Source organism: Budorcas taxicolor, unplaced genomic scaffold, assembly GCF_023091745.1.
Source record: "Budorcas taxicolor isolate Tak-1 unplaced genomic scaffold, Takin1.1 scaffold146, whole genome shotgun sequence".
Taxonomy (NCBI): Eukaryota; Metazoa; Chordata; class Mammalia; order Artiodactyla; family Bovidae; genus Budorcas; species Budorcas taxicolor.
Genome location: NW_026291605.1, coordinates 202,715 through 228,055, shown reverse-complemented (window position 1 = coordinate 228,055; position 25,341 = coordinate 202,715). Strand labels below are relative to the sequence as shown.

General features: G+C 35.0%; 1 protein-coding gene across 4 annotated transcripts in view; it reads left to right on the top strand.

Moving 5' to 3' along the window:
* Window positions 1–21,756, top strand: part of LOC128071103 (cyclic AMP-responsive element-binding protein 1) — a 49,726-nt gene extending 27,970 nt beyond the window's left edge. For all 4 annotated transcript variants that reach the window (XM_052664064.1, XM_052664066.1, XM_052664065.1 and 1 more), the window contains 5 exons: window positions 4,927–5,027; window positions 8,101–8,243; window positions 11,485–11,667; window positions 13,566–13,716; window positions 21,389–21,756. In XM_052664064.1, coding sequence (XP_052520024.1) covers window positions 4,927–5,027; window positions 8,101–8,243; window positions 11,485–11,667; window positions 13,566–13,716; window positions 21,389–21,533 — 723 coding nt within the window. In that variant the 3' untranslated portion in view covers window positions 21,534–21,756. The remainder of the gene's footprint in view (window positions 1–4,926; window positions 5,028–8,100; window positions 8,244–11,484; window positions 11,668–13,565; window positions 13,717–21,388) is intronic.
* Window positions 21,757–25,341: the final 3,585 nt, after the last annotated feature.

Here is a 25,341-nt window from a genome sequence, read left to right as displayed (position 1 = left end):
CAAAAATAATGGGAGTTACACAAATGTATAGAAGTTAACAGTATCATCCTCACTCATCATTTATTAATTTTGGATGCATTTTTAATACAGTGCAGTTAAAACATTTCATAGGATTTATGGATTATGTTACCTTAAATTATTACATTTCATTCCTTCAACAAATTTTTATTGATCACATGCTATGTGCCAGTCACTGTTCTAGGTGCTGTGAAAGACAGCAGAGAGCAAATAATGCTTCTCTATTCTCATGAAGATCACATTTGAGCGAAGAGACACAATGAAAAAATAAAATATGTCAGGTGAGGATAAGTGCTGGGAAGATAATTAAAGCAGGGGAAAGGGATAGAGAATAATGTGGAGGGAAGGGTATTTTATTTTATGGAGAGTGGTCAGGGAACACAAAGAGCAGAAAACTAGAAAGCAATGAAGGAGGCTAAGCCATACAAACAATAAAAGCAAGTCCAGAGGTCCAAAAGTGAAAGTATGCTTTACATATCAAAGAAGAGCAAGACGACTTGGCCTGAATAGAGTGAGCAAGAGGGATTGTGGCTGGCACTGAAGTTTTTGATACTGCCTTTACAATACTTTATAATGTGATGGGAACAACAATAAAAATCTTTTGTGTAAGATATCCAGTTGTTATCATATAGCAAATATTTGAGTTGCTGAACAAACATAAGGATGTTACTTGTTTGTTTTTACATAAGACAAGTATTCCAGAGTTGCTGATCTTTATAATGATGGCAAGCAAGAGATAACCTATAAAGGATATGTTAACTAACAGATATTTTTGAAAAAAAAAAAAAAGACATTCTTTTCAACTATCCTTTCTGAGAGAAGGTGACATTTTAACAATGTATGAGAATACCTGCATTTTGAAAGGAAATCGTGCTTTGGACATAATATTTTGAATATAGAAGTTTGAAAATGTTCCCATACTTTTTTTTTCACTGAAAACAGAATAAATTTGTCACCTAGAAATTCAAATGTATATACTTTTAAAACTCTGGAGATAGAGTTTTCCAGACTATTCAGAAGTGTTTTTGAGTTTCAGTAGGTGTTGAACTTACTTGTTAAAATATAAAAGCTTCTATTAGCATGTAATAACTGACCGAGAGTCAGGGAGATGAAAATATACTAGTAAATCTCATCAAAAGTTTAAGCAATTGATAGATGAAAGTGAAAAAAAAATGATTGTTTTATTTAGTAAGCCTGGCCACAAAGCACTTACTGCTATATCCACCTGTCATGAACTCCTTTTTTCAGCAGTTGCAGATGTCAGATCACATTTCAGAAAGTCCAGGCTTAGAATCAGATTTTTGAGTCACTGTTATAAAATATTAAATGGTTTCTTAATGAACCATATTAAAGCACATCACTCTTGTTGTTATGAAATATTAAGAAATTTACAAGTGTATTTTAATACATCCTGACTCTTTAAAAATTAATTTGTTTTATGATACAGATAATACTTAAAACTTGCAAATAAATGTGTGTGCTTATATTGAATTTTCTTATTTATAAGGGAGATCTGCAGATCAAAACATTTTGGAGATTACTGTTCTAGACTTCTATTAAACTCCTTGATCCAGTGAATAAACAACTATACCTAAACCTGAGCCTGAACTGTACTCCAGGAAAGTGCTTAAGTTTTCAGGGGACCATGTATAGTTTAAGAAAATATCTAATACAACCATTTAAAAAATTTTGTGCTAGTCACTGTATATTTTATTTTGACATTTCAGGTAACATCGAAGTTTTTTTCCTTCTTATAAACAGGAGGTATGGGTTTTTAACAAACTTTGTTTTAACAAATAAAGAGAGTATTGAGAAATACATATCTAAAACTTCACAGGTTCAGTGATGGGTTTAGCTTTTTAAAAATTTCTTGACCTATAAGTGGCCGTGATTAAAGTCCTATTTAAGGAACTCAGAAAGGGATTAATAATAGAGGCAGGAGGAGGTGAAGACCAGAGGAAGGGGCTCTGTCATTGGAATGTGATGATAGTCTTTGATACTTACAAGTGGGATATAGTTTTTCATGTTATTTTTAAAATAACCTATTAAATATGTGTTGAACTGTTATTAAAAAGGATTTTAATGGTACTTAATGCTCTTAGATATGAGGGTTTAGCGGTTGGGGGGGTTGGTTTTTTGTTTGGTTTTGGTTTGGCGGGGTATGGTGTTGGGGTTGGGGGGAGTTTTGTTTGTTTGTTGGTAGATAGTCCACAGGAATTGGCTTCATATTCATAATTCTAAGTTCTCTCTGGATAGTACGCCACCAAAGAGGAAATACTACATTCATTAAGTAGTATTGAATAGTTCTGAATTCCCTTTACATTTAAAAAATTGCAGTACATATCACTTATATGTGGAATCTTAAAAATACAACAAACTAGTGAATATATTAAAAAAAGAAACAGACTCACAGATACAGAGAACAACTAGTGGTTACCTGTGGGGATAGGGATGAGGAAAGTGGCAATATGGAGTAGGGGACTAAGAGGTATAAAATAAGCTATAAGAATTTATTGTGCAACACAGGGAATATAGCCAGTATTTTATAACTGTAAATGGAATATCGCCTTTAAAAATTGTGACTCACTATACTGTATACTTATAAATTACATTGTACAGCAGTCATACTTCAGTTTTTTTTTAATTGCAGTCATAGAGTATAAGTTAGTTCCTTTTGTATGAATTGACAGGTTGTTTCAGGTAAGAGGAATGGGAGACTTTGTTCTACTGGGAGCAATAGATGCATTGAGTTTTGGGGAAAAAAATAAAGGCCGTATATTTAAAAAGCAGTGTTAATTAGTTTCATTTCAAAATTGTCCTATGTGTAGTTTATGTAGCATGTTTTAAAGTTGTTAATGACTTTCGACTTGGAAGAGTATGCTTACGTCATTATATATCCTTGAAAGAAGGTTGTAAGAATCAGAGTTAAGCAAAAAAAGACAGAATGGTAGAGAAACTAAGGTTCTAAAAAACATTCATGAGGGTAAACATCTGTCAGGTTATTCACTTTGAGTTTGATCTTATTATCCCTTGAAATTCTGATTCTCTGCCTTTTTACAACTCCTCATCAGCTCTACATTTTTGAGAAAGTCTGTGTAGAGACTCTGCTGAGTGAGCTAGTTAACAGCAGCTACAGATTAGTGGGAAAGTGTTCTGTGTGCTCCTTTGGCAGTAACTATAGTGTTGTTTGGAGAAGGCAACGGCACCCCCACTCCAGTACTCTTGCCTGGAAAATCCTATGGACGGAGGAGCCTGGTGGGCTGCAGTCCATGGGGTTGCTAAGAGCACGACTGAGCGACTTCACTTTCACTTTTCACTTTCATGCATTGGAGAAGGAAATGGCAACCCACTCCAGTGTTCTTGCCTGGAGAATCCCAGGGACGGGGGAGCCTGGTGGGCTGCTGTCTACTGGGTCGCACAGAGTCAGACACAACTGAAGCAACTTAGCAGCAGCAGCTTAGTATTGTTACTCTACCGTGAATCACAGGTCTGTGGGACTATACTTTGTTTACTTTAAAATGTTTTAAGGGGCACATATGTTACTTTATTGTAGCTCTATTTTGTGAAACATTACTAGATTTAACAAACTTCATTTTAAAGTGAGTGTGTATCACAAAGCCCTGCGAATACAACTGCCTGCTCTCCAGAATCCTTAGGCTCGGACCACATACTTGATTTCTCAAGTTTCTCTTAAATATGTTTGTTCTTACTGCCTTTGCCATAAATTTTTGATAAGGCGCTATCCCACATAGACCCTTTTGCCTTGGTTAAATTTAATTCTCACTCCGACAGCAGCATGCTCACCTAGGTTAGGAGAGAGCAGGAGGCTCCTGCTATTTAGCCTAGGGAAACTTGGCAATGTAAATTTGACAGACTAGCTTACCTAAATGACTGAAATTCTAGTCTAAAAATGGTCTGAAAATGCTCTGGGTTGCTGCTTCTGACAAAATTGGTTTGAGATTGGAACCAGCAGGATGTTGATGCTAGTATAGACATGTAAATTTGAGATGTCAAGTGTTGACAGTAGCTTCACTACTTCATAGCTTTGTGACTTGGGTGATTTACTTAAACTCTTTGTGCCTCAGTTGTTCCATCTATAAACTGGACATACTAATGGTACTTATGCAGCACCTAAAGTTACTGTATTTTAGTGAGTACTGAGTAATGTAATATATGTATATGCTTTAACATAGCATCTGCCACATAGTAAGTTCTCAGTAAATGCTAGTTGCTATTATTATTATCCCACATAAAATCTGTATTCACTTACCTTTATTCCTTCTCAATTCAAGCATACTTTCCAGAAATACATAGTTCTTTACCTTGAAGTTTTGCTTAATAAAAATTACGGATTGCCAACTTTGAAACATGTCTATATGTAGCAGAGGACTTCTTCCAGAATTGCCAGAAACAGCCATCCGGAACATGGTTGAAGGATCACCGATCTTATTTGTACAATTGTACATATACTCAAAGTATTTACACATCACTTAAAGGAAAATATTTGTACAATCAGTAGACTGATAGCTAGATGTTTAGTCATTTATTCTTTCCTTCATGTCAGAACTTTATTTTACTTGGTAGTTTTATTCTAACTATAAGAAAACAACTGACAAGTGATAATACATTCAGTGTTGATTATAAGAAGTCCTGAAAGAGATTAGGCTGATTTTGGATATCACAAAAGTTTGGTTTTGACAAAAAGATTTTAGGGTCTCTGACTTCGGTAGGATGAGGGGAAGGGAGAGGAGAGGGATGGTATGACTATCTCCAATAAAAACTGGTTTTCTACTGAAGCATGTATAAGGTTGAAATATGCCCTTTTGTATTTGACCTTTTCTTAAAATTTGTAAAAATTTTATGGGAACTAAATTTGATTATCGTGATAAAGTTCTTCTTTATTTTCAGATTTCAACTATTGCAGAAAGTGAAGATTCACAGGAGTCAGTGGATAGTGTAACCGATTCCCAGAAACGAAGAGAGATTCTTTCAAGGAGGCCTTCCTACAGGTACAGAATTGAATAGTTAAAAGAATTTAGGATCAGGAGTATAAAGGTATACCCCTGTGTAGTTACAGATGAAGAGATGTCGGAATACCAATTAGATGCTCGATTCAGGACCATACAGAACATGTCTTTTCATCCTGAGTTGCTTCTCTCAAATAAGTTGAAGCTTGTCATATAGAATAAGAGCACTTCTTAATCTGAACATGTTGTGTCTGACTCTTCGTGACCCCATCGACTATAGCCTACCAGTCTCCTCTCTCCATGGGATTTTCCAGGCAAGAATACTAGAGTGTATAGCCATTTCCTTCTCCAGGGGATCCTCCTGACCCAGGGATCGAACCAGGTCTCCTGCATTGCAGGCAGATTCTTTACCATCTGAGCCACCAGAGAAGCCTTACTCTGAATAGTCCTGGATAAAGACTGATTTTTTTTTCCTTCTGGTTTTGTAGACTGTGCTGGCTGCTGCTTTTCTGTTTAAAAGATTGGAATACATTTGATAAGGTTATAGCATTTTCTAGTTATAAATCAGTTCTGAGACTGTACCGTGTACTTCACAACACATTTCTTATTCCATGGTACTTAGCATGATAACTGCTTGTTAATTAAATAGTTGCTTAGGGTGATGTTTGGTGATACTCCCTGCTTGTTAATTTAATAGTTGCTTAGGGTGATGTTCGGTGATATTCCCTAATTTTAGGGGCATCTTACTGCAATTTTATGTTCAGCTACAAAAGTTGCCTAATCCATACCTTGCTTCCAAGATGGACCAAAACTGTTTTAGTACTATATAGAAACTGGAACCATATTAAGTATCTCCAGGAAAAGCAATTCCCAGAATCTTTAAGTTCAATTCATAGTCTAATAAATTTCAAGCTTATTCTTCCCTTCTTTAGCCTACATTATTTCTATTTATATATATTTCTGTTTTTCAAAGGAATGTTATATTGTCTCCATTTTCTTGGCTTCTAAGCTAGCCCTTTTCTCTATCCTCACAATTTAATTAGGGATCCTAAAGAAATAGCAGTAAGTTGAGATCTTGAGAATTCTGTGTTACCAAGTATGTGTTGTATTTATTTATACTCATAATTCTCAAAATGTAGCTAGTTTTATCTTTTAACTTTGAAATATATCTAGTGTTACTATGTCAGACATTTGATCCTGAAGCAAATTCAACTTGATACTAAGAAACAAGCTACATGGCTTCTCTATATAAGTTCTAGGTAAACCCTAGCTGTAACCTTATGATACATGAGTTTTATGTTGGAAAAAAATCTTTTTTTTTTTTTGCCTTAATTGGCACCACACATGTGTAGAGAAAGATATCTTCCCTTACAATCAAACCTCCATAGTGGAGTATGCTGTTATTTTCTAGCCTGTATGTCTTAATTTGATTATAACAAGATCTGTACAAAAATTCTTAGGTTATTTTTATGAAGTTGGAGAAATGGGAATTAAATAATAACATTTGGGTTTTTATTGGAACAGCCCAGCTTTATAGTGATCAGTTTTTACCCAGAGGAAGTCCTTGAAGGGTTCTCACTTGGTTTCATCTGGCTTGGTGTTTTTATCAGTAATTGAGCTGAAAACATAAAAGCCATGTTTATCAGATCAACAAATAACAGAAACTTAAGGGCAAAGTACCCTAATAGATGGTAGAATAAAAATCTTGAAAGATCATAGCAGCCAAGGGAAATAGAGTGAAACAAATAGTCAGACTTTTATTTTTTGGGCTCCAAAATCACTGCAGATGGTGACTGCAGCCATGAAATTAAAAGATGCTTACTCCTTGAAAGAAAAGTTATGACCAACCTAGATAGCATATTCAAAAGCAGAGACATTACTTTGCCAACAAAGGTCCATCTAGTCGAAGCTATGGTTTTTTCAGTAGTCATGTGTGGATGTGAGAGTTGGACTGTGAAGAAAGCTGAGTGCCGAAGAATTGATGCTTTTGAACTGTGGTGTTGGAGAAGACTCTTGAGAGTCCCTTGGAGTGCAAGGAGATCCAACCAGTCCATTCTGAAGGAGATCAGTCCTGGGTGTTCTTTGGAAGAAATGATGCTAAAGCTGAAACTCCAGTACTTTGGCCACCTCATGCAAAGAGTTGACTCATTGGAAAAGACTCTGATGCTGGGAGGTACTGGGGGCAGGAGGAGAAGGGGACGACAGAGGATGAGATGGCTGGATGGCATCACGGACTAGATGGACGTGAGTTTGCGTGAACTCCGGGAGTTGTTGATGGACGGAGGCCTGGCGTGCTGCAGTTCATGGGGTTGCAAGGAGACAGACACAACTGAGTGGCTGAACTGAACTGAACTGAATAGGATAAAATGTTGAGGATAATGGTAAAATTTCTGAACCTGAGTTTAAAATAAAATGTTATTCCCATACAGGATTCTGGATTAAGAATTCATCTAAAAAAGATAATTAATGTTCTTTAATTATCATTGATTAAATTTGGTTGCCAAAAAAGCCAATACACCATAAGACTGTATTGGTTTCAAAGAAAAAAATAACCTAGCATCTAGATTAAAGTGAAAGTCGCCTAGTTGTAGCCAACTGTTTTACCCCATGGACTATAAAGTCCATAAAATTCTCCAGGCCAGACTGCTGGAGTGGGTAGCTATTCCCTTCTCCAGGGGATCTTCCCAAACCAGTGATTGAGCCCAGGTCTCCCATATTGCAGGTGGATTCTTTTCCTGCTGAACCACCAGGGAAGCATTCTTGGCCATGCAAAAGATTGTTTTTCCTGTAGTCAGTTTTTCTATTCATCTCTTCTTTAATTGCACCTGGATTTTGAATCATCGTCTTTTTATGTTCACTGAAAGGAGAAATACATCTGTGTTTTTTCTAGTCCTCATATGGTTTTGACGTGTAGATGCCCTGATTCATTTTTAGTTTAATGTCGCAAATTTTATTGTTTATTATTATAAGTTTTTACATTTTAAACTATAACATTTTTAAATTCTATCCTAAACACTGTCAACTTTCTGTCAGTTTTCTGATCTTTTCCTCTTCTTTGTATTTAGCCAGTAAATGTTACCTTTATTTTAACTGATACGATTCTCTATTTTTCTAGGAAAATTCTGAATGACTTATCTTCTGATGCACCAGGAGTGCCAAGGATTGAAGAAGAGAAATCTGAAGAGGAGACTTCAGCACCTGCCATCACCACTGTCACGGTGCCAACTCCGATCTATCAGACTAGCAGTGGACAGTATAGTGAGTAATTGATATTTCTGTTTGGGAAAATGAGATGAAAAACTAATGGCTACATTCTCCTCAAAGTAATCTTATAAAAGCAGCCTGCACTTTGCTAAATCTTGATTGTCATTGTTATACTTCCTTTACTTACATGCAAAGTTTTGTAACAGAAGTATTTGCTTTTCTTCAGGGTTTAGTTAGGATTACCCAGGTATGTAAGACCTTTAAGTGGCCGTTTGTTTTGTTCAGGTGCATGGAGAGTCTAAGAAGTTTTTTAAACCACTACTTAAAAATGTATTTCAGTCCTCATATAACATGTTAATAGAAAACATGAGTTTTTTCAGATAATTATTCTTTGGTTATGTTTAAGGCCAATTTTTGTCTAACAGAAAGCAAAGGTTTCTTTTGAAAAATTATCAAAGTTCCCATTTCTCTGATGTCTTGATTTCCCATTTCTCTGATACTTGGGTCTCTCTTCTTATCTTTCATCTCAATCTGTTACAAAAGTACTTTGTGAGTGCTACCTTTTTTTTGATCAAAGGCATTTGTGTGAATGGTACCTTTTTCCTTTTTCCCCAATATCTTTTTGCCTTCCACAGTGCCTCACACATTGATGTCTTCGTTTTTATTTGTTTATTAAATACAATGCTGCCCACTATATAGTTGCCCTCCCTCTCTTCCTTAATAACACATCAAATGTACACATCAAAACTCTTTTGCTACATCGGTTTTCTAATGTCCTGGGGTAGTCTGTGTCAGAAATATGTATAAAAGTTTGACTCCCAGTTCGTAATTTTCCAGTTACACCTTGGCCATGGTTTGCATAACTAATTTGCATTCCAGCCATATTAAAAACAAGTAGCAGACTTTTTAGCTCTACCAAAGCTGAAACTTTTAATAACAAGTAGAAGGCAGGCATTTTTGACTAAGCTTCTTGTCCATTCTGTAAGTTTATTAGAGTTCACTCATCCTTTTTCTTCTTCGTTGGCAGAAAGAGGTGTATGTGTGTATTTTTTATCAAAATAATTTGAGCTATTCAAGGTATGTGTTCTAACATATTAATACATGAACTTTTTTCCAACTTGAGTACACTTGAGGAATATAGCATAGTCCTATTAGTAACAGAGATTCATTTACCACAGCAGTTCTCATTTGAATTAGAAATAGAAGGCATGCTCTCCAGACAGAGGCATATCAGAATCTCAAATAGGGAAGTGAAGTTGAGGGAGGTAAAGCTCAGAAAAATAGATGTTTCATTTGGTACACCCCTTCCATCCAGCGGCTAACAGTTGCTTGTTTTAAGGTTAATACTTTGAGATTTTAAAGGCTTTATGCGTTAATGTTTAGGCCTTATTCTCTCTGTATATGCATATATGACTTTGATGGAACTGATTAAACATTATGTTCTTGATTATTATTAACAATCAATATAATGACCACTTACATATGTAACAATATTATATATTTCTTATAAAACAAGTATATGGTTGGGAAAATTCAAATGGTAGAGGTTTATAGTATTAATAAAAAGAAAAGACCCTTCCCATCGCTCCCCAGTAGTAAGAGTTTGGTATATATCCTTCATTCTTTTTCATTCTGTTTATACATAAACATGTAAAATGTATTTTTATACATGTGAGACCTACATTTTTATATACTACAGACAAATATATGCATATATAGTTATGTAAGTGGTTTCTTTTAATAGCTACATTGTGTTTCACTGTATAAATATAACATTTATTTAAAACTCACATACACTGATAAATATTTAGGACTTTTCTACTGTTTCAAATAATGCTACATAAACATTCTTTTAGTATATACTTGACTTCTTTTCCTTCTTGTTTTAATTTAGTTTTTTTGAGAGCAATCTTAAGTCCTTTTAAAATATGATGTGTATAAATAAATATTAAGAGAAAAACAATGTTTGATAGGATCAGACTTCAGTTTTCAGAGTACTTTTATATACATGGTCTCATTTGAGTTTTATAACAATGATACTTACGGGCTAGAACCATATATTTTTATTTTTACAGAAGAGATAACAGATTCAAATAATAAGTTTAGTGATGGAACTTGGACTAGAACCCAGATCTCCTGATTTCTAGTTTCCTTCTTTCCTTCCACTTTGATTTCAAAGTCAAGAAGAAAGCTGTTTGTGTTGAATACAGTGGAATTTGCTCATTAACTCTAATTGAGAAATTGTGGTTTGATTCTGTTAACCTTCTGATTCTTTCAAGTTATCCAGCAGTGTTAATTTCAGAATACTTTTCACATATTTCTTTGGAGCAGATGAATAACACATGTGAATAATCAATGGATTCTACATGAGAAGGCTTGAATATGTAGCTTACAAATAGCAATAAGATACTTTTTTCTAAATGATCATCTTGGGCTCTAGTTTTAAACTCCGAGAGGTCTATGGTAATTAAGTTCCCCAGGACATTTCCGTTGCCTCATTGAGTGGACTTCTGTTACACTTTATGTATTCCTAACTGAGTAAGAGAACAGAGTGCACTACTTAACTGCTTTATTAATTATGCATTAAAATAATCATTTATTGGGTGCCTATTACATACCCATGTCTGTGCTAATGTACATGAATGTAGAGAAGAAATATAGTACATAGTTAATGTGAGAATAAAGGAAGTGTAGGTCACAGAGTGGTACCTCTTCTCAACCAAATAACTTCAAATGGAATTTAACATTTTCTCATTTTTTTTTTAATTGTTAACTGACATTATTATAAATTATAATGTGGTTCATAGAGTATACTTGTGTTCTAGAAATTGGATATAAGTTTTCCTGAGCAGAAAGTTTGGAGAAGGCAATGGCAACCCACTCCAATGCTCTTGCCTGGAAAATCCCATGAATGGAGGAGCCTGGTGGGCTGCAGTCCATGGGGTCGCTAAGAGTTGGACACAACTGAGCGACTTCATTTTCACTTTTCACTTTCATGCATTGGAGAAGGAAATGGCAACCCACTCCAGTGTTCTTGCCTGGAGAATCCCAGGGATGGGGGAGCCTGTTGGGCTACCGTCTGTGGGGTTGCACAGAGTCGGACACGACTGAAGTGACTTAGCAGCAGCAGCAGAGCAGAAAGTTACTTGACTATAGAGAATCTTTCTTGGTGATGTTATCTGCTGTAATAATTTCTCCTAGATATGTCTTGCAAATTATTATTGGAATTTAGTGTGTGTGTGTGTTTTATATGGTATTAATTAAACTTGTAACAATAAAATCTGTTGGATTTTAGTTGCCATTACCCAAGGAGGAGCAATACAGCTGGCTAACAATGGTACTGATGGGGTACAGGGCCTGCAGACATTAACCATGACCAATGCAGCTGCCACTCAGCCAGGCACTACCATCCTGCAGTATGCCCAGACCACTGATGGACAGCAGATCCTAGTGCCCAGCAACCAAGTTGTCGTTCAAGGTAAGAGAATTTAGAGCTCACAGGTGTGGTGAATTCTTTAAAAGGTTAAAATTTTATAGACTCAGAAAAAAGTAAGTATGGTAATGCAAAGCACTGTTAAAATACAGCCTATTTTCTGCATCATAGATAATATTTTCCATGAACTCTTCTTCCGTTATTCCAATTGGACCAAAATGTCATGGCATAAAAACAACTATTTTCAGTTTTAAAAATATAACTTCTATATTTAACACCTTTAACATTTGGATGTAGGAGAAATGGGGTAGGCTAGAGGGAAAGACAATAAAAATAGGAGTTTAAAAAGCTATTTTCTAAATCTAAGTATATAGATTTGCTTGTGACCTTCAGTAAAAGCCAGCCTCCCTTGACCTCATTTTTTTTCAGTGTGCCAAATGAAAAGTTGTGCTAAATCACTGAAAAGAATCTTTGGAGGTTTAAATTCTGTTTCTCTGCTTTTAGTCAAAAGTAATTTATATCTTCCATTTCTGTGGTCATCATTTTTTATTTCAAAGGAAATCATTATATTCTGAAAAATCTTTTGCCAGTGTGCAAGTCCACTGCTCTATGAGCAAGAGTAGTTAAATCCATGGTGAATTGCAAAAATTCAGAACTTATAAAAATTTTTTCTTTTTTTGTTTTCTTGTTGTTTTCTTCCTGTTTGTTTCAGAAATCTTTATGAATACTGGATCATTTTTCTTTGAATTCATTGCATATTTTAAGAATGATTTATGCCAGATTTAAAATTTGCATATTAAGGAAATAATCTGTTTCTAAAAATATTTTCATTAATAGTATGTTTTGTCTCTACTAGGTAATGACAAATATGCCCCTTCACCATGGATGATTAATTTTCAATAATTCTAAAACTAGCTAAAGAATCATAAAATATTTAAAGGACCCTAATGTACTTACAGGATATTTTGTTACTAAACAAATAATATTTGAAGATAATATTTTGCTTATTAATGGGAGTAAAACACCTTTTCACTTCACACGCAGGTACTCAAAAATTGTAAAGCAGGATGTCAGTGAATTTGAATTCTGAACGTCAGTTTGAAGATGGTAACACATTTAGTATATACATCTTTTCAACTCTCAAACTACACATTTTAATTGATGTTAATAACAAAAATGGATGGTTTTTAAAGAGTTTCAAATTCTCTCAGATAATGTTAGGTTTCTTATTCCTAGGAGGGCATATTTATTATTAAGCTGTTTTTAGAAAGAGACTTTTTTATTTCGCAAATGATGGATCATTTAATTATAAAAATAAAACTTCAATTTATTTAGCCATTATCATTTACATTAAAACAGTGCTAACAGGTAGTATAATTGTTATCAAGTGATACACTTTTTCATCCTTTCAGTTTTGTTACAATTAGGAATTTATAATAGTTGACCATAATGCTTTATTTTCTCTTCGATTTTGCTATGTTATGAAAAATCATGGTCGTCTTTATGTCATGGCAAGAGTTTACTTGAAATTTTTTAATATGAATTTACCAGTATCAAAGGAAGACATTGAGGACTATACTCTGTCTAGGAAGATCATCCAAGCTGTGCCCTACTCACCTTTTAGGTTTAAGGCTGGTAAACATGTTAACAACAGAACAGAACTATGTTCCAATGAAAGATAAATGTAAGATCCAGCAGACATAAGTCATGAAGATCCTTTTTCATCCAAGTGCCTATACTAATAAATACTCTAAATTGGGAATTATTTCTGAGTAATGAATGACCCAAAGAGTGCTGCTGATTCTCAGCATTTTAGTCAGAATCATCTGTTGCTTTTTTTCCTTTTAATTCAAAATGTATGTTCAGATTCATGATTGACCCATAGTTTTACCAAGTCACAGTGCTTCAGTGTCTCACACCATGCTCACTGTTTCTCTTTTCAGCTGCCTCTGGAGATGTACAGACATACCAGATTCGCACAGCGCCCACTAGCACCATTGCCCCTGGGGTTGTTATGGCGTCTTCCCCTGCACTTCCTGCACAGCCTGCTGAAGAAGCGGCGCGAAAGAGAGAGGTTCGCCTCATGAAGAACAGGTATATACATTGCATTTACTTAGATTGTTGTAGGTCAAGAATAACTTCAGATTATGTCAGTAGGATCTTTGCATTGGGATTTTTTTTCTGGTAAAATTGATGGATCCTGCTAAAACTTCTTTATTGAGATGGCTAATGGTCAGTCTTTGATAAGTAGTAGTTTTTCTTTCATGCAGTTTCTCCATGAGAGAGAGAATGCACAGCTTTGCTGTATTTTCACTATTGCTTCAGCCAGCTAACTCAGTTATTTAAAAACTGTTTTTTTGTCACAAGTAGTATCATTAAGAAAGTTAAGATTGTGTGTGTGTGTATAAATGGTAAGCTTTATTTACATTAAATGTATTTGTAATAAATGTATGATGGCCAGTCCAAGTTTTAATGCATATTAAACACCTAAATAAAGATTTTTCGAAAAATAGATTAATTCTGAGAATATCTTATTATTGACAAAAATTTTAAAACAGAGCTAGTCTTAAACAATCAACATGCTAGATGTCAAAAATTTTTTAAATATGAGAAAGTTATTTCCATAAAGTAAACTCATAGCTGTAAATAGCTTTGTCATTAAAAAACAAAAGCAGAGTAAAAATGTTATTTACTTGTATTTACCTTAGTATTTGTATGTATTTAGCTTAGGATTTAAATATACCTTAAGATAAATATGGAAGTTAACTAAGACAGACCAAAGAAAAGGAAAATAAAGATGTTAAAAGTTTGAAACATTGAAAATATTCCTCTGCCTTTCACCCCAAGATTCTTCACATGCTGTGATGAAGTGAAGGAAACGTGAAAGTTGAATTTAGAGGATCTAGATTCAAATCCTGGATCTGCCCCTTTGCTGTGACTTCAGAGCATCACCTCCTAAACCTCAGTTTTCTGGCATTTTTACAAAGGATCTGTTGTAAAAATAGAATCCTACTACCTACCCAGAGGGTTGTTCTGTGGGTCAAATAAGATAATTCCTTTGAAAGTACTTTGTAACTGCAGTGCTGTATTGAAACATCTGTTTTTCTGCAATTTCATTTTTCAGCTCAGATCAGCCTCTTTCATTCCTAAAGTATTCCTAGCTATTACACAATGTTAGTAAATTACATCTAGACTATGAGAAACGTCAGTTTTTTTCCGGGTTATTAGGAAAAGAGTTGGAAACAAGCTGGGTAACTTATTGGTGCTCCATCAATCTGTGATTTTCTGTAAGTATTTAAGTTAGAATAATAAGCAGAAACATAAAAGCTGTGTTCATATTTAAATGTATTTAAAAATATAAATTCTGTTTAAACTTTTGCAGTTTTAAATGTTTGTAGGGAAATGTTTAACCCTTTTTAAAATGAGAAGCAAGTCTGATTAGAAGTCTCAGGTAAAGGCTACACTAAAAAACTTAAGGTAACAGTATTTACTGAAGAAACCAGTTCTCAACAGACACAGAAGTCAGGTAAAAAATACATCTCTTCATTATGAAAACATCAGAAGGACTTCAGATTATGGCTATGTAGTCTGGCTCTGTAGAACAGAAACACTTAAGAATCAGGTGAGGAGGCAGCACTGTAGCTTCTTGTCTGCTCTGGTGTACAGAAGAGAGAGATGCCCATTTATAAAAGCAAATTAATTTGACTGGCATACCAAATTTTCCTTTTTCTCTATTCATTTGATTCATGGATTTTCCACACACACACCCACCCACCCACAAACACACACACCTCCAGGTTGGGGACAGGGCACACACAGCTTCAGCTCCTAACAACCTCTGTTTACCTGAGATATTCAGGGAAGCTACCTAACTTACTGTGAACTCTTTAATAAAATACTTTGGCTTGGATTTAATTTCACTCTAAGGAAACTTTCCATTGACTGCTATAGCTCCCTTTTCCTTTTATTCCCAGATTCCTGCTGCTTCTACTTTTTCAACTTTCATTCACTAGAATTTGCCTTCTGAGCCCACCATACCACTCCTGTGTCTTCAGAAACATACAGATACCCTTGCATTTGGCACATCTAGTACTCTCTTTTCATTTCATTTTACCTTTATGGGAGTATTTGACACTTCTAACTGCTCGTTTCTCTTAAGCTCTTCTTTGGCTTATTCACCTGGTTTTCTGCCTACTTTTCAAATTTTCCCTTGAAACTTTCATGCCTACCTGTATTTCAGGCACCACCTTTATGTTGATACAACTCAATTATATGCTAGTTTTGACCTTGCCCTTGAGATATCACTTATTTAGGTACCAGTATATGGTAGATACAGTACTTTGTTTCTTTATATATTTCATTAGTCCTGCACACAGTAAGACAGAAGCTTACCTCCACTTTACAGTCAGCAGGTAAATATTTTGCCAGAGGTCACACCTTTTAAGAAATGGGTAGAACTGGGAAATGAGCCTGGACCTGGCACCAGAGCATGTGCGCATGCTGCCTCCCGGGTTCCAGCGTGCAGTTGCCATCGCCTGCTCTGCTGCTCAAACTGGAACACATGGTGGCAGTGTGCTGGAGGTAGGGAGGGCCACGAAGCAAACATGGGAGCTTCCCTTGAATATTTATGTTGCTCAAAAATTTGACAGAAACAAACATTTTAAAGGTAAAACTAAAGATTCGAAACTAAAGGTAAAACTAAACTCATACCAACAGTGGTTGCTTTGGATTGTGCCCCCATCCTTAGCTTTCTCTGGTGTTATGGTTACTTAGGTGGAAAAGTTAGAGAATCAGTCTTCTCCTTAACATAGTCACTAGGATAGATGCCCTTTATGTACCCCACACAAAGGCTGTCCTCTAAACTTGGATAAGGAAAAGTTGTGATTCTTCAAATTCTGTAACATTCAAATTGCCATATACTCAAAAATAAAGTGGTAAATGTTCTAAAAGTATAGATGGTTACATTAATTGTGTTGCTACAGTAACAAAAAATCAGTGTCTTAGAAACAAAAATCTCTTCCTCACTTACTTACATTTTGGCAGCTGCAAGTCATATGCTATGGCTCTCCTCCACATGCTCCCAGCCAAAGGAGGAGCATCTCTTTGAGTCCTGTCCTTGTAGCAAAGGGAAAGGGGGCAATGCTTTTTGAAGCATCTGCTTGATTGTGGTGAACATCACGTCCACTCGAGTACCACTGGCGAAAGCACAGGTGAGGACAAGCCCAACGTCAGTGAAATGGGGATGTATAGTCTTCCCACAGGGAGGGAGGAGTAAAAAATTACGGAAGCAATGCAACCCCTGTCTTCTAATTTTAGAATGCAGGAAGAATTTAACAGTTTTCATAAAAGTAGAAGTCATAAAGGAAAAGGTTAAGTAGGTATGACAACACCTATGATTAGCTAAGGAAAAGATGAAATAGCAAAGCAAACAAACTAGAAACCTCTTAACATATAAAGTCAGAAGACTGATAAGGGTATGTAATAGGTAGATTTAAAGACAATGAATTAGAAATAGGGTTTAAAAAAATAAAAAATTCAAACCAAGTAAAGTGTATGCTATGTCAGTGAAGGTACATCCATTCAACTTCCCAGGTTGCTCAGCTGGTAAAGAATCTGCCTGCAAAACAGGAGGCCCTGGTTCAATTTCTGGGTCAGGAAAATCCCCTGGAGAAGGGATAGACTACCCACTCCAGTATTCTTGGGCTTTCCCAGGTGGCTCAGACCGTAAAGAATCCATCCTCAGTGCAGAAGTCCTGGGTTCAGTCCCTGGGTTTGGAAGATCCCCCGGAGAAGGGAACAGCTACTCACTCCAGTATTCTTGGCTGGAGAATTCCATGGACAGAGGAGCGTGGCAGGCTGCAGACCATGGGGTTGCAAAGAGTCAGGCACAACTGAGCAAATTACTTTTTCATTCAACTTTATAAAACCAACCATTAATAATGAAGGTTTGTTTTTATTGAGATGGGAAGATGCTCATAGTGGAAAAGAGCAGGTTACCAATATATATATATTATAATCCCTTTTTTTTAAATTTTTATTACAGAAGATAAACATGCTCATTATAAGCATATTAGAAAACATAAGCTAAAATATTTACTCACCACTGATGTGCCACCCAAAATGTTAACATTCTGGAGTATAATTTTTTTCCCCTAGTATATATGTGCAATGATAAATAACATTTTTAGTATAGTTTTTAATTTTTTATTTTGGAATAATTTTAGCTTATGGGAACAGTTAAAAACATTTTAGTACAGAGTTCTAGATACTCTTATCAACCTTCTCAACTTTCTTACAATTATAGCATATTATGTAACCAGTCTGTGTTTCTTAAAACTAAAGAAATTAACATTCTGTCATATACTATGGATAGTAATTAACATAGTATTTTTGGACTTCCCTGGTGGCTAAGACTGTAAAGTGTCTGCCTACAGTGCAGGAGACCAGGATTCAATCCTTGGGTCGGGAAGATCTCCCGGAGAAGGAAATATGTCAGCCCACTCCGGTATTCTTGCCTGGAAAATCCCATGGACAGAGGAACCTGGTAGGCTATAGTCCGTGGGGTCGCAAGAGTCAGACACGACTAAGCGACTTCACTTTCTTTCTTTTTTATCATGGTATAATACCATTAACTGAACTGTCCATTTTATTTGAATTTCCTCAGTTATTCCACTTTTCTCTACCAGAATCCAGTCCGGGTCACTACACTGCATTTACTCCTTGTGGCTCCTCATCCCCTCCAGTCTGTGACAGTCTCTTCCTTTGTCTTTTGTGGCCTTGCCACTTTTGAAGAGTAATAAAGTTTCTTTCAGAATATCCCTCACTTTGGACCTGTGTGATGTTTTCTTACGATTAGGTGGAGGTAATGAATTTGGGGGAAGAGTCCACAGAGGTGTAGTCTGCCCCTTCTTGTCACTTATCAGGAAGCACATACTAGCATGATTCATTCCTGAGAATGTTCACTTTGATCACTTGGTTAAAGTGCTCTCCAACTGCCCCACTACATTTATTTTTCTCTTTTTACACCCTATTCCTTAGAAGCAAGTTACTACATTCAGCCCACACTGAAATGGAGGATTATTAAATACCACCTCCTGGAACAGAGGGTATCAAAGAATTTGTGGTTATAGGTGAAAACTAACATAGTAATTGGTGTAATTTCACAAAGATACTTGGAGACTATGCAAATATCTTATTTCTCTTTCAGGTATTCCCCACTAATTTTAGTATTCACAGGGAGGTCTTTCCTGCGGTGATTATTACTATGATAAAATTCTAATGAGAATTTTGTTTCCCCATCCCTTCTGCAATTATTAACTGGAATTCTTTAAGGAAAATCTTTCCCTTCCCCATGTATTTTTTATGAATATGAATTTATTCATATTCATTCAAATTCAGTATGAATTTATAGATATTTACCTTATTCTTTGGGCTGTAATTCAGTATTACTTAATTATGATATTGTTAAGATTATTCCAGCTTTGGCCATTAGGAGTTCTTATAAGTTGGTTCCTGTGTCCTTTAGATGGCATCTTAATTTTCTTGAAACACATCTTTATTTTCTGACACTACATTATCCAGGTTCAACTTCTCATCTTATGGTTTTCTCTGCCTTAGTTTTGAAATCAGCCATTTCTTCAGTGAGCCTTAGTTTCTTTCATTGGAAAATGGTTTACTTTGACCACTTGGTTAAAGTGCTGTCCAACTGCCCCCCATTACAGTTATTTTTCTCTTTTTATAAAATTTTTCAAAGTGCTCTCTGCTACTGAGGCCCTCTTAAAGGACGGAGCTAGGAAATATGTGTGTGTGTGTGTGTGTGTGTGTGTGTATACACACTAGCTCATGTATGCACATATCTATAGTTCTGTGTATTACTATATACTGTAGTAATTATTATAAGTATATTTTACTAACCCCACTGACTAATCTCTAACCACAGGGTTTATTTTAGCCTTACCTTCCCCCTTTGCTTATTTGTAACTTCATTCTCTGACAGAAACTTGGCTTCCCAATAAAGACGGTTTATTTATCTATTTATTAAATGCTAGTATCATATAAAATAGTTTTGTAATTGCTAACTTATACCCCTGTTAGAAACAAATTTACAATACAACAGTTACGCACAGTTCCTTTTTTTTTGCTTATAACCTTAAAGTACTAGTGAAGGCACTGTTTTCAGAGTTACTTAGCTGTGCTTCTTTTTTCTCTACTCCTTTCAGTGAGGTGGGTGGTGGTGGTGGTTTAATTGCTAAATTCTGTCCGACTCTTTGTGACCCCATGGACTGTAGCCCACCAGGATCCTCTGTCCATGGAATTTCCCAGGCAAGAATACTGGAGCAGGTTGTCATTTCCTCTTCCAGGGGATCTTCCCGACGCAGGGATCAAACAGGTCCGTTACCCCTGAGCCACCTGGGACGTCCTCAGTGAGGTTATGTCATACATTTACAGTAAAGTTAGATTTCTCAACATGTTCATTCAATTCTGGGATTGCCTGACATCTTGTTTTCTGTTTTTAAATTGTCATTGCTTTACTCTTTGTGCTGTATGGTTCTGTGGCTTCTGACAGACATATTACCACCACAGTGCCATACAGTACATTTATACCGTTCTAAAAAGAATTCCCAGTGATAACTTTTGGTGGTTGGCCTCTACCTCTTTCCCCAGCTCCTGGAAACCACTGAACTGTTTTCCATCTTCTTCCATCTTTTCCAGAATCTCCTATAAATGTGACCTTTTGGATATGACTTCTCTCACCTAGCACAATGCATTGTTAGTGGTATATGAATCAGGTAGTTGGTTTTATCCCTGGTATTCTATGGATGTGGTTTATTCATTCACCTTAAAGTTTATCTTCGTTTCTAGTTTTGAAGGATTATGAATAAAGTTACGATGAACAGTTAGATACAGGTTTTTATATGAACTTTCAGTTCACTTGAGTAAATATCTAGGAGTGGCCTGGATGGATGGAATGGTAAGTATATATTTAATAGGAAACTGACAAACTGTTCTTCAGAGTGGCTATACCATTTGCCTTTCTACCAGCAATGTATGAAAGTTCCAAGTGCGCTGTATCAAGTGTTATAACTATATTTTACATTTAGGTCTCTGATCCCTTTTGAATTAATTTTTGTAAGGTGTGAAGTGTGTTCAGATTTATCTTTCTGTATCAACTGTTTATTCTAGCACCATTTGTTAAAAAAGACTATTCTTTGTGGAATTGCCCTTGTACTTTTGTCAAAATGTAATTGACCATATTTGTATAGGCTTGTTTCTGGGGTGTCTGGCTTGCTTGCTTCATTGTTTTGTGTATTTGTCCTTATGCCCATCCAGTCCATTGGGAGAATATTTTCATTCTCTTCTGTTCTTAAAAATACTCAGAAATTTTTGAGACACCTTAAGAGGCACTCTCCAAGCTAAAGAGTTCTTTAAATTTTTTATTTAAAGCTCCTTTGAATTTTTGTATTCTATTCCAAAATATAGTAATTTTTATTTTCATGTGATAATGCTTGCTACCCTTCTGCCCCATCAATTAAAATTGGTGCTTCAGAACAGTTGTTTTTTTTTTTAATCAGTTTTCTATGGTATGTTGAAAATTTTACATTAGGCAATTTCCGAGTCATTCTCTTTATTTTTTTCAAATGCCTAATCTATAATACATTAAAATGTTTGTTGCTTTGAGCCAGATCTCTTTTTTTAATGTATTCTACCTAACCCAAAACAAAGGCTGCAGAAATGTTGCATAATTTTTCCTGTCTTTTGCTTATAGGGAAGCAGCACGAGAGTGTCGTAGAAAGAAGAAAGAATATGTGAAATGTCTAGAAAACAGAGTGGCAGTGCTTGAAAATCAAAACAAGACACTGATTGAGGAGCTAAAAGCACTTAAGGACCTTTACTGCCACAAGTCAGATTAATTTGGGATTTAAATTTTCACCTATGATGGTGGGAAAAGGACTGGCTTGGCCACAACCAGAAAGACGAAATAAACATTTTATTTTCTAAACATTTCTTTTTTTCTATGCGCAAAACTGCCTGAAAGCAACTACAGAATTTCATTCATTTGTGCTTTTGCATTAAACTGTGAATGCTCCAACACCTGCCTCCACTTCTCCCCTCAAGAAATTTTCAGCACCAGGAATCATGAAGAGACTTCTGCTTTGTATCCCTTGCCCTCTTCAAGAAGTAATAATTTGTTTACTTGTAAATTGATGGGGGAATTGAGGAAAAGAAATTTTTTTTTTTTTAATGATTTCAAGGTTTGTGCTGAGCTCCTTGATTGCCTTAGGGACAGAATTACCCCAGCTTCTTGAGTTGACGTAATGTTTGGGCCGCATGCTTAAAGTAAGTAAGGTGCAATGAAGAAGTGTTGATTGCCAGATTGACCTGTTTTCACATTTCCATTGTGAATTATGTAAAATCGTTAAAGAGACATACCCTGTGAGAAAAGAATTTTAGGATGGTGTTGAAGAAATTAAGAATGAATTCAGAGTGCTTTCTATGTACATTCTCTTCAATACTGAACACTTGTCCTTGGTTCTTAAAAATAATCTGTATTAACTATAGCTCTTCGATAGGGCAGTTGTTGCTTCTTAATTCAGTTCTGTATGTGTTCAACATTTTTGAATACATTAAAAGAAGTAACTAACTGAATGAAAAAGCATGGTATTTGATTTTAAATTAAATCAAAGTAAGTAAAATTACAAAGCTTCATTTAGTTTAGTGCTAAATTTTTAGTACAAAGATGCTCATTAGTAAACCAGTTCCTTGAGTTATATAACAAGGTTTTTAAATAAATGTTTTTGTCATCACCTTCAAAAATATTTATATTGTCACACATTTACTTAAAAAGGTTTTTCTAATTAAACTGCTCCCCTTTGCACTTATACCACCAACAGGAAAGCCTTCAAGATGTTGAAGCAAAGTGATATATTTGTTTATAAAATGTTATGTGTTATAGAAAAATACTGATTTTAAATTGTTTCCATATTAACATACTTTAACAGTTTAGTGAATTTTTTAATGAAAAAAGTTATAAGGATATAGTTTAAAAGTACAATACTAGATATACACAAGGAAAATAATTTTCTTCAGACTTCATTTGAATGACTGCTGTACTACAATATTTGAACTGTCATTCTTGTAAGACCTTTTTTTGTTGTTTCCTTCCAAAAGGGATAGGGCTGCTTAGCTTTCCAGTGTGCTGTATATCCTCTGTTACTCTGTAAAGGAGCTGCCTGTTTGTTTTACCTGACTAGAGCCGGCTGTGTTTGTATGTATCACACATTGTTTCCAATATGACTTTCAATTACTAATACTCATTTTATTCACTAAGTCGATAAATTTAAAAGTTACCCTTTAAAAAAAAATAAGACTGAGATAGATCTGAAAAATTGAAAATGACATAATGTTAGATTATAATTTCTCATTTGAGAAGTTGTTCTTTTTTTTAAGAGAGTCTAGGATTTAATGTTTTATATTTAGTTATGTCATGGGTTGTTTTTAAAAGTTTGTTAATGTGTTAACAAAATATGCAGATGTGGGTGTTCATTATTGAGTCCGTTTTGAAAAGTAAGACTTTTAATTAATATTTGTAAATGGTATTTTTTGTTTGTAACAAACCGTTGTCTTTTTTTAAGGATGAACAGAGTTTATGAAGCCAGCATCATTCTAAGAATTGAGTGATGTAGTCTTATCTTTGGACAGTTCACCAGATTCTCAAGAAGGCTTTCAAACGACTGTAAATTTTGTTGTTTATCCTGCTGAGCTAACGGTGAAAGTTGTAACATAAAAATTATTTGTATGCCAGCATAGATATACCATTTTCCAAAATTGGTTTGATAGAAACCAAGCAAAATCACAAATCTGTTCACAAACCAGAATTTTTAAATGAGTCAGAATGTCAAAACTGAACATTTTAAAAGTGATAAGCTTTAGAATTAAAATATTTAGCAAATTAAATGTTTCCAGAAATCAAGGTTGTTTAATTAGCAATTTAGTGGTCTCTTAGTCCCTGACAAATCAAGGCAATCACATCCATATTAGCTGGTTGGATTTATAAGTTACTTTGAGGATGACTGCTCTGGTTTGAAGTCAGTTAATGGTGAGGTAAGAAGTATATTCTGTTGCTAAATCTGTTTAGACCTTGGAGAGACTTGAAGAGTTTCGTTTATACAGATAGAAATTAAGCATCTTTTGTGAACTTTTTTTTTTTTAAGAGAATTGGGAAAAATGTGTTTGTTTTTAAGCATGCAACTTAGAGAATCTTTGTTAACAACATAATTTTTAAAAATCTTACAGCCAAGAATATATGTGGCCACATTATAAATGTTTTTTCTCTTCATATTGGCCAAAAGGGAATAAAAATGTCATCATAGGAATCTGTACATATGCTACTGATTTGCCTAGAAAATAGCAAGTTTGGTATTGCTCACTTTGCAAATATAGGGCCATGTGGCACTTTTATCTATAGGACAGATTAACTCTAATAAAAATGAAGTGGGAGGGGTTTATTTTTGATATATTGCTCTTATGAGTTTTTAGGCTTTGATAGTGTTTAACTGAAAAGTGGTTTAGAAAGGGCTAGATCCAATGTGTTCACATTATTAAAAAGAATTGATACCAGATGTAATTTTTAAGTTCACTCTTTTTCAAACTCAAGTACCATATTGGCAACCATAATATTGTCATAGGTGCTCTATTCATTTAGATATTCTTGGGGGGATGGCATTTGTATAATATATGTGTACATATATATATATACATACAGTATATATCTGAGGCTCTGAGAGCTCTTAAGTCAGGAATGCTAAGTATTATAGTATATTGAGGTCAGATGAAATTTTACATTTTTGCGTGATCTATTGCATCCCTTTTGGTAGTTTCTTGGACTGCATTACTCCAGCACTCATGATGGATTTTTTTATCTGCTAATTTTCTTTTTTTTTTAATTGTTAATTCTCTTTGACTTGATACTTTTAAACATGTTACTAGTCACTTGAACCACCACCACCACCACCACCCCCAAAAGTATTTGGTTTTTATGCTTTGTCTCTGGCAGCTATAACAGTGGTAAGAACATTTTGAAGATAGCTTCTAAAAGGTACCACTGATTTTTTTCAAAAATCATCCTGGGGGAAAACTTTTTGGTGTTTTCATTTGAGCAGGGATTTTTGTCAGAAAATATACTTAGATGGTAAGTCAGCAGCAGTGCTAGTATCTGAAAGCACAATACCAGTCAGGCAGGCTGTCCGATCAGAAGTATCTGGCTGAAGTTTATCTCTGTCTCTCAGGCCTAATCCCTGATCCTTTTGACCATTTAGGGTGACATGTGGAATCATACAAAGGCTTAGGAAGATACAAGTTTGTTTAAACCAGGATGCTTTTACTTAAAGTGACTTCAATCTAGATTTCTTATTTTCATTTCTAATATTTTTAATTCTGTGATCAGCTATAGTCAGCTGTCAGCATAAATTGGTCTGTTTATTTTGAAGATCAGAAGGTTGGCTGCTTCATTTTTCAGGATTAAGTAAGGCTGACATCTTAAAGTTAAAATTTTGAATTAAAGTAGGTTCCAAAGATACTTGTTACACACCATTTCATTTTTTTCAAGAGGCTCTGTTTGTTGCCTTTGTAACCCTGAAAACTGTTGGTATATTGTTTCCCATTGACTTAATACAAAAGTTGTATATTTATTTGGATTATATTTACATTATATTCTTTGTA